The 16723-nt window shown below is 37.6% G+C and overlaps 1 protein-coding gene across 7 annotated transcripts in view; it reads right to left on the bottom strand.

The window, feature by feature from the left end:
• EXOC6B (exocyst complex component 6B) overlaps positions 1-16723 on the bottom strand; it is a 626910-nt gene that overhangs the window by 171069 nt on the left and 439118 nt on the right. For all 7 annotated transcript variants that reach the window (XM_058683716.1, XM_058683713.1, XM_058683714.1 and 4 more), the window contains one exon: positions 13851-13992. In XM_058683716.1, the coding sequence (XP_058539699.1) occupies positions 13851-13992 (142 nt within the window). The remainder of the gene's footprint in view (positions 1-13850; positions 13993-16723) is intronic.

Below are 16723 nucleotides of genomic sequence, written 5' to 3'. Positions count from 1 at the left end.
GAAATGCTAGATAGAGTATGTAATGATTGAAAAGACATGGGATTTTTTTCTTTTAAAATGTCTTATAAAATCTAGAACTTTCATCAATTTTTTGAGATGTATAAGGTGTGTTCCACCTAAAGACAGTAGATGGGTTAGAATGTTATGGGAACTCCTTGTACACCTGAGTAGAAGTCTGTCAACTTTCAACAATTAAAATAATTTTTAAATAAACATGGCATTTTTTTTTTAATTTTTTTTTCAACGTTTTTTTATTTATTTTTGGGACAGAGAGAGACAGAGCATGAACGGGGGAGGGGCAGAGAGAGAGGGAGACACAGAATCGGAAACAGGCTCCAGGCTCCGAGCCATCAGCCCAGAGCCTGACGCGGGGCTCGAACTCACGGACCGCGAGATCGTGACCTGGCTGAAGTCGGACGCTTAACCGACTGCGCCACCCAGGCGCCCCTAAACATGGCATTTAATATGCCTTCCTGGTTTACACCCTATAAAACGGCCCAATTAAAACCAACAGTTTACTGGCCTCAGCCCCAAAGACATGAAGTGAGGGCCAAAGAAAATATGTAATGTATAAAATGCCCCAGTGTAAACACTTGGTGACAAGCAGGAGCAGTGAATGCATCAGATATTCTCGACAGATTCCAGCTTACGGCAAGCATTAAGATTTGGGCCCATGTGAGTAAAAGGGATGCACAAACGGCTTAAGGGAAGGAGGCAGCAATGCTAAAGAAATAAAATAGCTTTTAGCTGAGGTGCTCTTTGGAGCTAGCTGATATAACAGAAAGAGATGGCCATACGCTGGTCTGGGGCTAATGGTGAGGTCTTGGGTTTGCAATAATTAAGATGAGCTACTATTTCTACTGGCTCATTTCTGCCTAGAAATGCTTCTGGGTGTTTTGAAGCAAATCACGGGGATTCATGAACATTTTAAATAACTGTCTAACTTTCTAATGAAGAAACAGTACAAAGGCTTTGGAGAGTAAGAAATTGCTATGATATACTCGTTTTACTGTAAGAAAACCTGTTTTACCAAGTCCAGAACCAGGGTCAAGTGACAGGAAAAGAGTAATAACCACAATATAATTTTATTATTTTCCTTCTTTGAAATGGCATTTCTTAACCTTTCTGGTCCCTGAAACTTCCAAAGTGTATAAGGTCTTAAAGTTGAGAAAAAAGTAAGGACTAAAATCTGAAAGAGCTAAAACGGAAAATGTAGAGAAAGAGGGAAGGAGCACTAAGTTTGGAATATCACTTCAACAAAAAAATCTGGTATTCTCCTTTCCAAAGCCATGCAGCAGGAAAAGAGCCTTTTGGAAACTACCAGCTGTTCAAGGTAAATCTCTTGGCCACCATCCCCACACCCCCCAAAATATCCCTTGAAATAAAATCAGGAAGAAAACTCAAACCAATTTCAAAGAGGAATCAGTCACCATCCTTATTTAGAGATGGGATAAGTACCACATTTTCCAAACAGTCAGACAGAACCTAGGGTATGGGAGAGTTTGCCACAGAAAGAGAACCTTAATTCAAAATTATGATCCCTCATGCGGCAGGTCTTTTGTATTCCCTCATCACTGTTATGCCCCACAAACAACCCAAGGTAACATTTGCTACCAGAAAAAGTACTTTGTCTGTGTTGGCCAATCTCTGGAAGCCAATAGCAGAGCTTGACAGTGATGTATAACAAGGTTAGAGCAGAAGGATCCATCTCCATTTGCTTGACAAGTATGGTATCTGAGGCCATGGTGAGGAAGAGCAGGTCGCCTGCCCTCGCTGCTCAGGTTGGCAGCACCTACTATCAAATGACCAGGTGTCTGGCAATGGGCTCAGAGAGACAATGACTTCCTTCTCTTCTGGAATTCAAGGAACTTCAGCCCATAAGCCAGAATAACTGCTGAGTGGGCACTACTCACTGACCCATGTCTGACAAGAGTCCTCTCAGAAGGTACAGGGCCCATCATCCACAGTCAAAGAGAAGTGATATTGCCATTTTAATGGCAGGGAAGACTTCTGTTTGGGTACTCCATAGCAGAAAGGTGCATCATAATAGCATATCACCTAGCATGACAAGCATTATAGTCGTGGGAAAACAACAGCAAACAAAGCATGGCTTTTGTACTGCCTATTTTGGATAGAAGGAAGATATTTGCAGTGTGTTCTCTTCCCACATTATTTTAGATCTGAAAATCCAAGCTCAATCCTGCATTAAGAAGAACTGGTAGGGATCTGGGAATGGGGGAGGGACAAAGCCATATAATCCGTAAGTTCCCAAAGAAACTTTTGCACAATACGTTGATTGGGAGCTGTGTACCTGAGAAAATGATTCCAGACTATGGCCTCTATTTTCAACCCAAATACTTGAGTTTTAAATCTGACTCCTTGTATAAAATATCTACAGTGTTCCAGGTCTTGCAGAGAAAACAAAGAATGTAGAGAATGAACTCTTGATTACTGTGTGTGTGTGTGTGTGTGTGTGTGTGTGTGCGCGCGCGCGCGCGCACACGCGCACGTGTGTGTGTGTGTGTATATATATACACGATTGCCAACTTAATGAATCTTCCCCTGCAAATCTGTAAGTTTCACTAAAGATACTGAATCAAAATGAGAATTAGAAATAGGAATAGAAAATGAAACTGAGAAAAGGGGAAAACAAACGATAAAATGAATAAACAAAAATACACTCTGTTAAGACTGGCTACTCAAATTCCTATATACTTCCAGTAGAGAATGAAAGCATTACTGTAAAGAAGCGATAGAAAATATTTTTCTGATTCCATTAACCAGTCAATCAACCAAAAGACAAAATTCATTAGCCACGGAGTTTGCTTCATGGAATGAGTTATTGTCTCCATCATATTAAAAGCATTAATGACTAATTACACTTAGATTTTCACACGTGCACAGCGCTGCAAATTATAAAAAAACAAGTTTATTTTTCTGCATATGAACCCAAAGTCTATCATTAATCTTACCTTAATGTTTCTCAGATGAAAGAGAGCAGAAAGCAAAAGCTTGTTTTAAAATTATAATTCATAAAGATGAGGCTCAAGATAGAAGCTAAGGGATCTGAAATTAATGATACTGAAACACACAAAATGTCCTTCAATAGTCTACCCATAGGACATTTGCATCTTCAAGCACTATACAGGCCATATGAAAAGAAGCATCTGTTATTTTAATATAACCCAGAGAGATCAGATTTAAAACTTAACTAAGCTCAAATTTCCTCCTTTTGTCACTCCTCAAACCTTATATTCTTAGGATGGCTCTCTTTTTAAGATTTGAAGAGGTACCAAATGCTTAAGATACAATCTGAAAAGTGTCCTTTCGATAAAGTATAAAAAATATATTTGAATTGGAAAGGAAGAAAATTCTAAACTTTTCACAAGAATCCCTTATGAAATGGTGCCATTTGTTACAATGATTTAACATTTCCAAGATTCATTTAGTGTTGTAGAGAGCCAACTTCTCTTCTTTAAATCTATTTCTACCAGTATTCATGTCCCGATAACCGAGTCTCCAAGAGATGTGTTCATACTCTTTAGTGTCTTCTGAAATTCAGGACTGCTTAACTAATATGTTTCATTGTTGCAATTCCGACTTGACCCACCACACTAACATCTTCACAGGTTACTGTAGTGCTTCAGGTCTGGACTATACAGCTTGACTTCTTCCTAAGCCAATGTTATCCAAAGGTAAATAGTATAAAACAGACTCTGAAGCAATCCTGCCTTAAAGAATTATATAGAAAGTGTCTTTGAGGAAACAATTATTGATCTATTCCAAGGGTCAATGAATTTATAAGAGCCCCTGACAGAAATCACTCAAAGCCTGCTTTCTGCTTCCATATACTCTGAGTATAAGTCCCCTGGGGACCATGGCATTGTACATAACTAATAATGAAAGCTCTAATAAACATGTGATACTTACTAATGCTTACAAACAGTCATGTATATAGGATCTGTAGATCATTTCATGTGCATTATCTCATTTAATCCTTACAACAACTCTCTACAGACATAAAAATATCCACACGATCTTTCCTCCCACAATAAATAATGTTATCTTTAAACTAAACAGAAATTTAGAAATCATGTAGCCCAACGTTCTCATTTTAGAAATGAGAAGCCTCAAGCCCAAACAGGTTTAAAGAATTTTCAAGACCGTACAACTAGTTGGTGGCAGCAGTGAGGTTATAATACAAGTTTCCTGACTTCCAGCCTACTAGTCTTTCTAATGATAATGATAACAGTGACAATGAGGACAGTTATTGAGCATTTACTATGAGTAATAACTTAATCATCAAAACAAGTCTATGATTTACACCAACTGTAATTTCATTTTACAAATAAAGAAACTAAGGGAGTTAAGCATACCCAGACCACTAAAATGAAGATCCAGGTTTCAAAGACCAATCTATCACCTACAATTTTAATCACTATGTATTACGCAGCTTATATATTGATAATTGATTGTTGATGGCAAGATGGCTTTATAATCCATAGAAATTGGTGGTAGGATATGTGTATTAAAGTTGCTAATCATTGCCTTGCCAGTTGTACATCCTCCTAAAAGAATATTCCTTAGGATTCCAACTATATCCCAGGCTGTCTTGCTATGCCATCCATCCGAGCGACTTCCTACTTACACTCCCTCCCATCCTCAGAGCTGACAAAGAGCTCCAGAAATGGAAGCAGTTGCTAACTGAATCATTTTTATTCATTCAATAAATATTAAGCAAGCACCATATGTCAGGCACTGTGCTAGGTGCTAAGGAGACAGGAACAATCAGGGCAAATAGGATCCCTAACTTAACTGATTTACTGTTTACCTTTTTCTTGGATTCTATGAAATGCATATATTTAAAATAAGCTTTCCTTTATTCTTGAACTGGTTTGAAGAGATTTCTGTTTCTTGCAAATAAACATATTCTTAATTAAGACAGATTATTAGGGATCGAGCTGGCAAACAAAGACTTTGGAGAAAAAGTAGACTGTTTGAAATTGGTTAGCAGGTTATGGCAGGGAAAAGGGCACTGAGACCTCCCATGGTTTCCCAGGAAGTCAACAGTCTGAGGAATGTGGCAGCCAAGTTCATAATTAAGGTATTATCTTAAGTCATCAGGGAACAAGTTCTCACTGCGGGTGAAGCTTTGGAGGACAAAGCTGTGCTGTCACCAATCAAGTTAAAGAAATTGAAGAATATGAGTCATGTGAAATCTTTTAACGACACTGGGCAAACAAGAAAATGGGGCAAACTCTGATCCCTGATAGAACGTGGAGCTCAAACATCCAAGAAAACAGCCATCGTGAGGCTCTATTGCAGTACCCCTCTATCTGCAGCTGAATAGCTGAGTGAGTTGAAAATGAAGTGCATAAATTGATCTTTCAAGTTATGTACTGATATTCCAGCTGTCTTCATAATCTCACCATATTTCTTTGGTAAATGCAAGAGTACTGTAAGAAATTGGGGAACCTTGATCCCTCCCCTTCTCCAGAAGGCTTTCCATTGCATCCTCTTTGCCGGAGAAGATAGCAGCCTGCTCTATGTCCCACTCCTTATTGAATCTTGTCCTGTGACTCAGATCTAAATAAACACGGGCTCAAAGGGTGATATGCAAAATAAAGGTAAAGAAGGAAAAAATTATATCCAGACGGAAATGTAAGAGTGTTCTAGGGAATCTCTGCAAAAACAGGGAAAACTGTATGGATATGCATTTTGCATTACTTATTCAAGGACAACTAAACATAATCTTGACTGACAAATTAATTGCTATAGGGCATCTTGCTGGAGAGGCTTGCTTGAATGTACTGGCTAGCAGTTATTTTAACAGTTTGGTTGGTCGGCTGATGCAGATTTGGGTTTAACACTGGCTTAGATGTTATTTAAGGGCCAGAACTGCGTTCACATAATATAAACTTCAAAGGCCGCAAAGGAAGAATGATACAGTGTGGATCTGTCAAATATGCTTTCCTTATGTTTCTCACCAGGGTCTTGAGGACTCTGTTCTCTCTCCCTCACATCGAGAAGGGATAGGTAAAGGAATGCCTAATGCCCTAAGAGAGACTCATATGTGAGTGACCGAAGGTAGATAATGAACTATATGGAATTGGAAGTCAAGGATAGGTGGACTCACATAGTACAGAGAATCAAAACAAGTGAGTACATTTATCCCAACTGGCAGTTGTTTGGGCCTTGCATTTAAGGTTCACAGAGACCACTTTATGAAGATTCTTTAGTTCTGAAGCACCAGTGGCAAAATCCTAAGCAAGCCTATAAAGGTTTGCCTGATTACCTTTAGCTAAAACACACCTGAGTCTATACCACAAGGGGACTCGAAGCCATTTATTTTAGTGAATATATACAAAGATACTAAAATGTTAAAACTTTTTAGGAACTACTAAAATTAATTCTTTGGTTTATTTATTTCTGAGAGAGGGGGTGGCAGGACGGGCAAAGAGAGATGAAGACACAGAATCTGAAGCAGGCTCCAGGCTCTGAGCTGTCAGTACAGAGCCTGAGGTGGGGCTCAAACTCACGAACTGTGAGATCATGACCTGAGTTGAAGCTGAGTCACCCAGGCTCCCCTGAGCTAAAGCTAATTCTTTAAGGTTTGCAGAAAGCTATCTGATCTTTCAGTTAGAGCAGGGACTTATGGAGGGTAAGTGACAAATGGTGTTCTGCCATTATGTTCTATCACAGTAGGCTCAGTGAGGTCATGAATTTATTCTGAAGTTGTTTCCCAAAATCCCAAGTTTAGGCAGAGCCACATTGGATTCCTGACTTGTAAAGTGGTGAGGGTTATTATGGTAAGAATGGCAAAGTGGAAGACTCTGGAGCCCTTCCCCAAACAGTAAACCAAGGCCAGATTTACTCAACCACCAAAGAACTGAGAGTACGACAAGGTGCATCCTCTCTTACCTTCTTGTTCTAAGGCCCAGTTTATTCTGTGCAAAAGACTGATGGATCCTGGGAAATGGACTCTTCTAAATTTTAAAAGATTCAATTCCTGCTGTATCTCTTTGCAAACAAATGTGCCCCAGATTTAGGTTAATTATATCATACTTTTAATATACCAGTCTTTTGAATAATTTAGGGACCTGAGTAGATAACTAAAAACTGAAAATATTTAACACCATAAACCATATAACAGTGGAAGTGAGAAAGAAAAGGAAAAAACACACATAAAAGTATAGGGGTAAAGAAATGATTACATAATATGTAAAATTTCCATGGATGTTTGTAAATGATTTTATATATATTATCTCATTTCACTTCCTAACAATACTGTGAGACAAATAGGGCAGGGATTAGTATTTCTAGTTTATTGATGGACTCAGGGAGGTTAAATGAGTTGATCCATTCATTTCCATAGGTTGAATTATTGTGCAGAAATAGGCTGAGGCTCTCGACTCATCTCTACCCTGACGTAGACCTATTACTGGTCTTGAAGGCTTCTGATAAACTGCAGAGTCCCTTTTAAAAACATAAATCTAACCAAAAGAATAGAATAGAATAGAATAGAATAGAATAGAATAGAATAGAATAGAATAGAATAGAAGTAAAATAAAATAGAATAAAATAAAATAAAATGAAATAAAGTAAAGTAAAATAAAAAATAATACAAATACAAATCTAATCAGTCACTCTCCTATTTAAAATCCACTGTTTCCCATTTTATCTCCAGCCTCCAGCATGGTACTCTGCACAAAGAAGGGGCTCCATATGTATTTGTTGAATAAGTGAACATATTACTAAATTAATGCTGTAAATAAGTAGTTGAGCTTGGCCATGAACCTAGACCTCTTTATTTAGAAGGCACAAAGAGAAAGCTTAGGAAATTCCAAATCCAGACCCAGACTGACTAAGAAGTGCATGTATGATATAGAGCCCAAGTTTGGTTAAGGAGGTAAAGTAGTAGGCTCTTAAGACTTGCTAGTATTTCAGATCCAGTTTCTCTGCCAGGATCCAGTGCTCCAACATCTAAAACCAAATAGAAGACATACAAACATATGGAGGTATAAGATGAAATCCAGACAAAGTAGAAATATCCACTGCCAGTTTTGAAAGGGAAAGGAATATTTTCTTCATACCTCCTGAATTCCTAATGGCCTCCACTTTAAACGTATTTGGTTTAGGGGCGCCTGGGTGGCTCAGTCGGTTGGGCATCCGACTTCAGCTCAGGTCATGATCTCACCGCTTGGGAGTTCGAGCCCCGCGTCAGGCTCTGTGCTGACAGCTCACAGCCTGGAGCCTGCTTCAGATTCTCTGTCCCACTGTCTCTCTGCCCCTCCCTTGCTCATGCTCTGTCTCCCTCTCCCTCTCAAGAATAAATAAAACATTAAAAAATAAATTAATTAAAATAAACGTATTTGGTTTAGTGTCCTGTCAGGAAGAATTATGTAACAACATTCCTATTAGATAATGGTGCCCTAAGCATAGTTACTATTTCTAGTAAACAGCCGAGCTGACTGACTGATATCTCACAAGAGCATCAACCTGAGAATCAGAAAATGATCGGTTCTGGATCAGACATTTCAGGACAACCACAGAAGTTTCACAGACAACTACCAAAAACAAAAATGAATTTCTTAACCCAAATAAAAGGGCATCTTCAAACCTACCTAATTCATACACTATAGACAAAGATTTGAGTGACCTGCAAAAGTCCTTCTGAGAGTTTGGATATTTATTAACTGCTGCGGCTGCGGCTGCTGCTACTGCTAATGATAACAGGAGAAGCCACTACTTAATGCACAGTGTTTTGCCAGCCATGAAATAAACCCTTTCATGCATTCGCTTATTTAAATCTGACCCCATTCCTGTAATATTAGTTACTATTATTACTCCTATTTCATAAATGGGGCTGTGAGAGGTTAAATAATTTACACACGGTCACACTAAATATAAGTGGTGTCTTGAATGCATTTGGTTGAGCTGACTCTGAAATCTATGTTCTTAATGACTACACGACACTAGCTGAGTATCTCAGGCTCATGCAATGCATACAATTCCTCTTTTTACTTGGGACCTAAGAAAAAGGCAGCCCAGGCCTCAGAGTCAAACACTCAAGGTACATTCACTTTCTGCCTTGTCCAGAGTTTGATTTCTTTCAGGACCTATACAGTTCTTCCAAGGACTCACAGACAATAGAGAAAATACCGCATGCACACGCCACTGGGTAGAAAGATGTAAGTGTTAATTATCTTGTCACTTGGGGCTGCTTTTATACGCCTCTGTATAGTTACTTGAATTTTATGTATCATTTCTTTAAGATTTTTTATAGACCACTGAGCATCTAAAGAAAAAAAGAATTAGGGGGATGGTATAGCAAAAGACATAGAATAGAATTCTTTCTTTTAAAGTAAAATAAATGTCCGTGGAAAGTTTCTTGACAGACAAATTACTGACAATCAGAAATGAAACATTAAAACTTCTTAAATCAATGAAACTTAGTGGTTCCACAATATATGGACAAAAAAAATTTCAGTGGTAATATGGTTATTGGAGGTACTGTCATGCCCTACAAATGCTGGCTTCAAGCTGATTCCTAAGTGTGAAAGGCTATTACCAATATATCAAATGGCTATTCAGATACCGTACTGGCTCTCTGGAACCGCTTTTGCATGGATAACAAACTCTGTTTCCACCCTTTCATTCATAAATACAATATTATACTGTATATAAAGTGATCTCCCCACCTCTTAGTCTTAATGGAAAACTAGCTCTCTGCTAAGGAAACCAATTTGCCTCTACTTCCCTCAGGTAGAAGATGCCCCTTCTTTGACATACAATGTACTTCAGAATCAGGCCATAACATAGGCATCTTCCTTCCTCCCCTGTGCTTCTCCTAGACCATCACTCCTCTTCCTCAAGGCTCCTATATTTTAGCTTTATCACCTCCATTCCTCTTTATCTTTTAGTTCTGACAAAATGCAGTCATGTAGTCCTTCCCAGTCATTCATCAGACTTAGTTGCTGAACCAATGACATTGGCTGGTTGCCTACTCCTACTCTATATAGAGAGAGTGAAGGTCTACTCTTTTCTAAAAACTCAGAAATGGATGACTTCATGCTAAATAGCAAAAACCAATCTTGATTCGTCTAGCCAATCATTATGTTTTTATCTTCCAAGTAACTAATTGGTTAAAACAGAGGCATGTAAAACAATTTTGGCTAAGTAGATGCATGGAATCTGGTGGACTATTTCTAGAAAAAGTTCTGTGGCTGCTGGATATTATCATTTCTGAATATAATCCCTGGAATTGTACTTATATCTGAATGATGAGATCATGGTGACTTTTATTTTCTTTTTCTAGTTTTCTTTTTCCCCAAAAAAATTCCGCAAAAAGAAGTTTTTCTTTCTGCAAAATACAAAATTCTGTAAATTAAAGTATTGAATATGTTAATATTCAGTTTTTTAAAGGCTCTGTCTGCTATTTTCTTTTTTTTTTTTTTTTTTTTTTTAAATTTTTTTTTTCAACGTTTTTTTTTATTTTTGGGACAGAGAGAGACAGAGCATGAACGGGGGAGGGGCAGAGAGAGAGGGAGACACAGAATGGGAAACAGGCTCCAGGCTCCGAGCCATCAGCCCAGAGCCTGATGCGGGACTCGAACTCACGGACCGCGAGATCGTGACCTGGCTGAAGTCGGACGCTCAACCGACTGCGCCACCCAGGCGCCCCTATTTTCAACATTTCTGTTATCAGTGGGTCTATTTCTATTGCCTGTCTTTTCTTCTTATGGGTCACATTTTTTCCTGTTTCTTTACATGTCCAATCTTAGCTTTTTGCTGTGCAATTGTCAATGCTATATGGTTAAGAGTCTGAATTTTTTGTGTTCCTCTTCCTTCAAAGACAGATGAGTTGTGTTTTGGCACGCAATTATTTTATTGGTAGATTACCTTTATCTTGTCAGGCCTCTTTTAATTAGGCTTTGTTAGGGTGGATCAAGATTGGCTCTTACTCTAGAACTTGAGCACTCTTAAGGTCTAACTTTTGGGGGTCTTACTGAATGTACAAGATAATTAGCTGGTCTCTCAACTCTGACTGATCAGAATTCCAATGTCTCATAGCACTGTGGGACCTCTAGCATTCCTATTAAGCTCACAGATCCTCAGAGGCTGTTCTCTGCCAATCACAGAATTTTAACCTGTACATGACAATTTAGTTTTTGACCAAGGGCTCAAGGGCTTTCCGATGCAGACTTCTAGAGCTACTTCTTTAAACAACTCCTTGCTCTCTTGTATCTTGCCCCACAAATCCCAGCTGCCTCACCAGCCCTATATGCTGATCTCTGTTTTTTATTTTGTTTTGTTTTGTTTTTTTCGATGTAAAACACTGCTTTTTATTTTGGCTCTACTTTCCTGTGCTGCTGTTTGGATAGTACCCTCTGATAGAAAACAAGAGTGAATGTCAAGTTTACCTTGTGCATTTCCCCTTTCTGAAAGATCACAGCTTTGTGCTGTCTGCTATCCAATGCGTGAAATAAACTGCTTTATACAGTTTATCCAGTTTTACAGTTATTGATAGCAGAAAGGTAGCTTTGAAACCTGTTACTCTGTGGTGACTGAAACTGGAAGCCTCTAATAAGTAATTAATTAAAAACAGCATAGCCAATAAAACCTTAATTTCTAGCCACCAAGAGTCAAGTGAGGGAAACCAACAGGCAGTAAAAATAAAAAGATGGGGAAGAAGTATTAGCAGATTTTTAGTATTTTCCATTATTCTAATTTTCTTAGAATCAAAAAAAAATTTCAAGTCATCATATCATTTTTGTTCATTTTCATTTCTTGCTGACAGCACAATGAACACCAGAACGCTCTTTATTTCTTCCTTCTTGTTCCTAACCAGAACTAATTTTGTGTTCAGCTCCAAGGGGATGATTCATGATGAACCAACTGTCCCAATTACAGTGGTCCTCTATCACTTTTCCAGATACTCAGTCTCTGGCCTCCCTTAGAGCCGGAGGTGACCGTACAACTAACTGTATGATGACCAATGAGATACAACAAAGTAGTCTGTTAGGAGTCTCCTGAAAAGGTTTCAATTATCTTAATAAAAGGAATAAGTGACACTGGGCTCTTTTTCCTGTCTTGAACGTGAATCTCTTCTTTTTTTTATTGAACTATAGCTGACATACAATATTATATTAGTCTCGATGGCACGACATAGTGGTTTGACAGTTACATGCAATGCAAAATGCTCACCACTAGTGTAGTTACCATGCCACCATACAGAGGTATTACAATATTATTGACTATCCTCCCTAAGCTCTAATTTTCACCTCTGTGACTTTCCCTATTTCATAACTAGAATTTTGTACCTCTTAATCCCTATCACCTATTTATCCATCCCCCACCCTCCCTCTGGCAACCACCAGTTTGTTTTCTGTATTTATGAGTCTATTTCTTTTTTTTTTAATTTGTTTTATTGTTCAGATTCCACATTTAAGTGAACATACGGTATCTGTCTTTCTCTCTTAGCATAATACTCTCTATCTCTATCTGTGTTGTCATGAATGGAAAGATTTCATTCTTTTTTATGGCTGAATTCAGTACAATTCCATTGTAGATATATACCACATCTTCTTTATCCATACATCTATCTATGGATACTTAGGGTGCTTCCATATTTTGACTATTGTAAATAATGCTGCAATAAACATAGGGCTGTGTGTATCTTTTCAAATTAGTGTTTTTGTTTTCTTTGGGTAAATACTCAGAAGTGGACTCACTGGGTCATATGGCATTTTGGGGGTTTTTTGAGGGAATGTGAATCTCTCCTGACTATAATACAATACATATATGAGAAGGAATAATATGCATGAGGAGGAAAATTCCACACTCTAAGTGTGGCAGAGGAGAGGGAACAAAAGAGCGTGGGTCCCCTAAATACCACATGATTTCACTCACATGTGGAATCTAAAAACCAAAACAAATGAATAAACACACAAACAGTAGAATCAGACCTATAAACACAGAGAACAAATGGCTGCTTGCCAGAGGGAGGAGGGATGGAGGGATGGGCAAAATGGGTAAAGGAGAGTGAGAAATGCAGGCTTCCAGTTAAGGAATGAATAAGTCATGGGAATAAAAGGCACAGCATAGGGAACACAGTCAATAATATTGTAATAGCCTTGTATGGAGACAGATGGCAGCTGCACTTGTGGTGAAAACAGCATAAGGTATATAGAAGCTGAATCACTATGTTATACACCTAAAGCGAATATAACATTGTGTGTCAACTATACTCAAAAATAAATAAATAAATAGATAGATAAATAAATAAATAAATAAATAAATAAATAAAACTTGAGTCCTTGATGACATCACTGAGCAACTAAATCAACACAGCAATTCACTGCCTCGAGAAAAATAAAACCTATGTTTTTAAACCACTCTAACATTTTCTATTTTTACCTGCAATAGAAAGCATTTCTGATTCCCAAATGCACACGCATTTGTTCTTTAGAGTAAGAAGAGTTTGCAGGTAAGATGTAAAAATAGCCTTAAAATATAACATAAAAAAAAGTGACTGGGAACTGCATTCTTCCGAAGTCTTCAGACTAATCAGGTTTTCTTTGGTGCCTATAAAACGCACGTCTGCCTTATCCCCCACTCTAGATTGCAAATTCGTTTGTGGCCAGAGATCTCTGTCCTACATGTGGGCCTAGGCACTCTGGGTGCTCAAATCAGCTTGATGATAGGCCATTTCTACACATCCTTCAAGTTGTCTCCCGTATTTGTCGACTCCATCGGGAACAAAGACCCCACAGACTTAAACTTCTTGGTTTTCACAGACGTGAGTACACAGGTGAAACAAACAAGTGAAGGGTGGTTCACTATCTTACGTTCACATTCTCTGACATCCAAGTTGAACTGCTGCAATGCTCCCAAGGTGAGCTGTCTTACTTCGGCTTCCAGCAACAGCTGCATCAAGGATGTGGCCAAATGCTTGCAAGCTGACATACATGCTGTCTGGGCCACTTTTCCCTGAAATACAAGAGCGTAAATCATGTTAATGGATTACAATGAAATTCCAACAAAAATGACAACTTATTTTTCAGTTAGAGATTTCTTTAAGGTTTTCTCCATCGTGATAGCCTCGGCATTCAATAATCTTGGATTAATAGCACCTGGTGGCAACATCTTAAATATTAGCTTCGTCACCCTGAGTTATACAGCTGTAACATTAAACTAAAATTCACAAAGCCCAGATGTTTAACATCCAAGCACTTTTACCTAAACAACAGATAAACAATATTCAAAATTTTAATAAAACAGAGAAGGATTTTTTCCACAGAAATAAATTTTAAAAAGTCCCTTCCAAAATTACTATAATTCTTGGGGCGCCTGGGTGGCTCAGTCGGCTAAGCGTCTGACTTCGGCTCAGGTCACGAGCTCGCGGTCCGTGAGTTCGAGCCCTGCGTCGGGCTCTGGGCTGATGGCCCAGAGCCTGGAGCCTGCTTCCGATTCTGTGTCTCCCTCTCTCTCTGACCGTCCCCCATTCATGCTCTGTCTCTCTCTGTCTCAAAAGTAAATAAACGTTAAAAAAAAAAATTCAAAATTACTATAATTCTTAAAAGACAAATGTAAACAACATGCCCTAATTTATCTAGAAACCAAAGTGTTTACTGTTTTATGATTTAACACACACAAAAAGGAAAAGAACAATTAAGGTTTCCTGGAAAAAAAAATGAAAAGGATGAATTTTGTTTTCTTAAAAAATGAACACGAAAGGGTGCCTGGCTGGCTCAGTTGGGTGGAGCATGTGACTTTTGATCTTGGGGTTGTAAGTTCAAGGCCCATGTTGGGTTTTGAGATTACTCAAAAAAATAAAATAAAATCTTTAAAAAAAAGTGAACACTGAGGTTTATAAACATAAACTGTAAGCTAATTTTATTTTATTTTAATTTTTTAATGTTTAGTTATTTTTGAGAGAGAGAGAGAGAGACAGAAACAGAGCAAGCAAGGAAAAGGCAGAGAGAGAGGGAGACACAGAATCTGAAGCAGGCTGTAGGCTCTGAACTGTCAGCACAGAGGCCAATGCGGGGCTCGAACCCATGAGCCATGAGATCATGACCTGAGCTGAAGTCGGATGCTTAACCCACTGAGCCATCCAGGAGTCCCTAAGCTAATTTTAAAAATATTGATATCAAAATTAATATTTACTATCTTCTTTAAAGGATTCAAACCCTTTGCATCTTAGTCCCAGATCTAAGCTATAAACCAGAGAAGAGAAATCCACTTTTTTCCAGATACTTATCCATTTTATTTGTTATTTATCATCTATTCTGAAAAACAGGATGATAATGCTTCAAAAAGTCTGAGATCTCAAGTTAGTCAATGGATCCTTCTATTTTGAAATTATGAAATATTTCAATCATACAGAAAGGTATACAGAATTATATGATGAATACTTATGTATCTATTAAACATTATAAATATAGTTTCAGCCCTTGTATGACCTCCTTAATCACTTTCTTTCCTCTCCCTAGGGGCAACCATTATTGTTGCTAGGTACACCAGCTAAATTTTTAAAATACTATTATAAAGTTACGTATAAGTATATAATAAAAAAATTTTATGTATTTTGAAACTTTCTATCATATCATACAATATGTCTCTCTGCAACTTGCTTTTTCGGTTCAATATTATAAATGTGAAATTTTTTAAATGTAATACATGTGGCTGCAGTTTATTCTTTTAATTATCCCACGGTATTTCATTTTAGGAGTATACCACAATTTACTTGCCTATGTCTACTCTTCTGTTGTTGGAGATCTAGGATGTTTACATATACATATATATATATATATATATATATATATATATATGCCTATCTGCTAACGTGATATATATGTGTATATATATAGATATATATGTATACCTATATATACGTATATATGTATATTCTATTATAAATGCAGTAGGTCATGGAGTAATGTAAGTCTAGTAAGAGGTCATAAAAATGCCAGATTCTGACTACAGTGTCTTTAACGTTTTTCTCATATGTTTCACTGGGCCAGGGCCTTCCTCAAAAGTAGCAAGCTTTAAATGAAAAAAATATAATAAACAATACCACAATGAATTTTGAAATTTGTGTACCTTTTTATATACTTTGGATAATTCCTTTAAGATTATTTCCTTGGACCATATTAGGGTATCAGTACTGTGATTCATAATGCATATGCATGTATGAGAGGAAAAACATAGGTGGAAACTAGATCCCTAAATATCTCACTATAAACTGCTTTGCTTAAGGTATGTGCTGATTTATAATGTCCCCACATATTTATGAGAGTATCACTAATTGCATAGTCACTAGCACTGAGTACTATATAAATTTTTCTCTCCTAATTAAATAGGAGATATTTTATGATTCTATGTCTTTTGATTACTCTGTGAGATTGAATGTTTTCCAAATTTTTATTTATTTGACCACAATATTATTTTATGGCATAAAAATAACAGGGTGATAAGCAATGCCCTATTTTGTATACATACTAGAAGTGTTCCTCATCTATATGCTTCTGCTTGTATGTTCTGAAGATCCACACTCTGGATGACTTAAGACAACAAATGGAAATACCTAAGTTAGGGAGTACTGCACAGACCGAGTGAGAATGAGGCAATGGCAGTACACAGAATCCTAAAGAGAAGAGTTATATTGTGAATGAAATCCCCAATAAGAGGCTTGCTTTCAGTTAAACCCACTGGAGAC

The sequence above is a fragment of the Neofelis nebulosa genome, chromosome 9 (genome assembly GCF_028018385.1).
Source record: "Neofelis nebulosa isolate mNeoNeb1 chromosome 9, mNeoNeb1.pri, whole genome shotgun sequence".
NCBI lineage: Eukaryota > Metazoa > Chordata > Mammalia > Carnivora > Felidae > Neofelis > Neofelis nebulosa.
The sequence above is the reverse complement of the archived record's forward strand: the minus strand, read 5'-3'. Positions and strand labels throughout refer to the sequence as shown.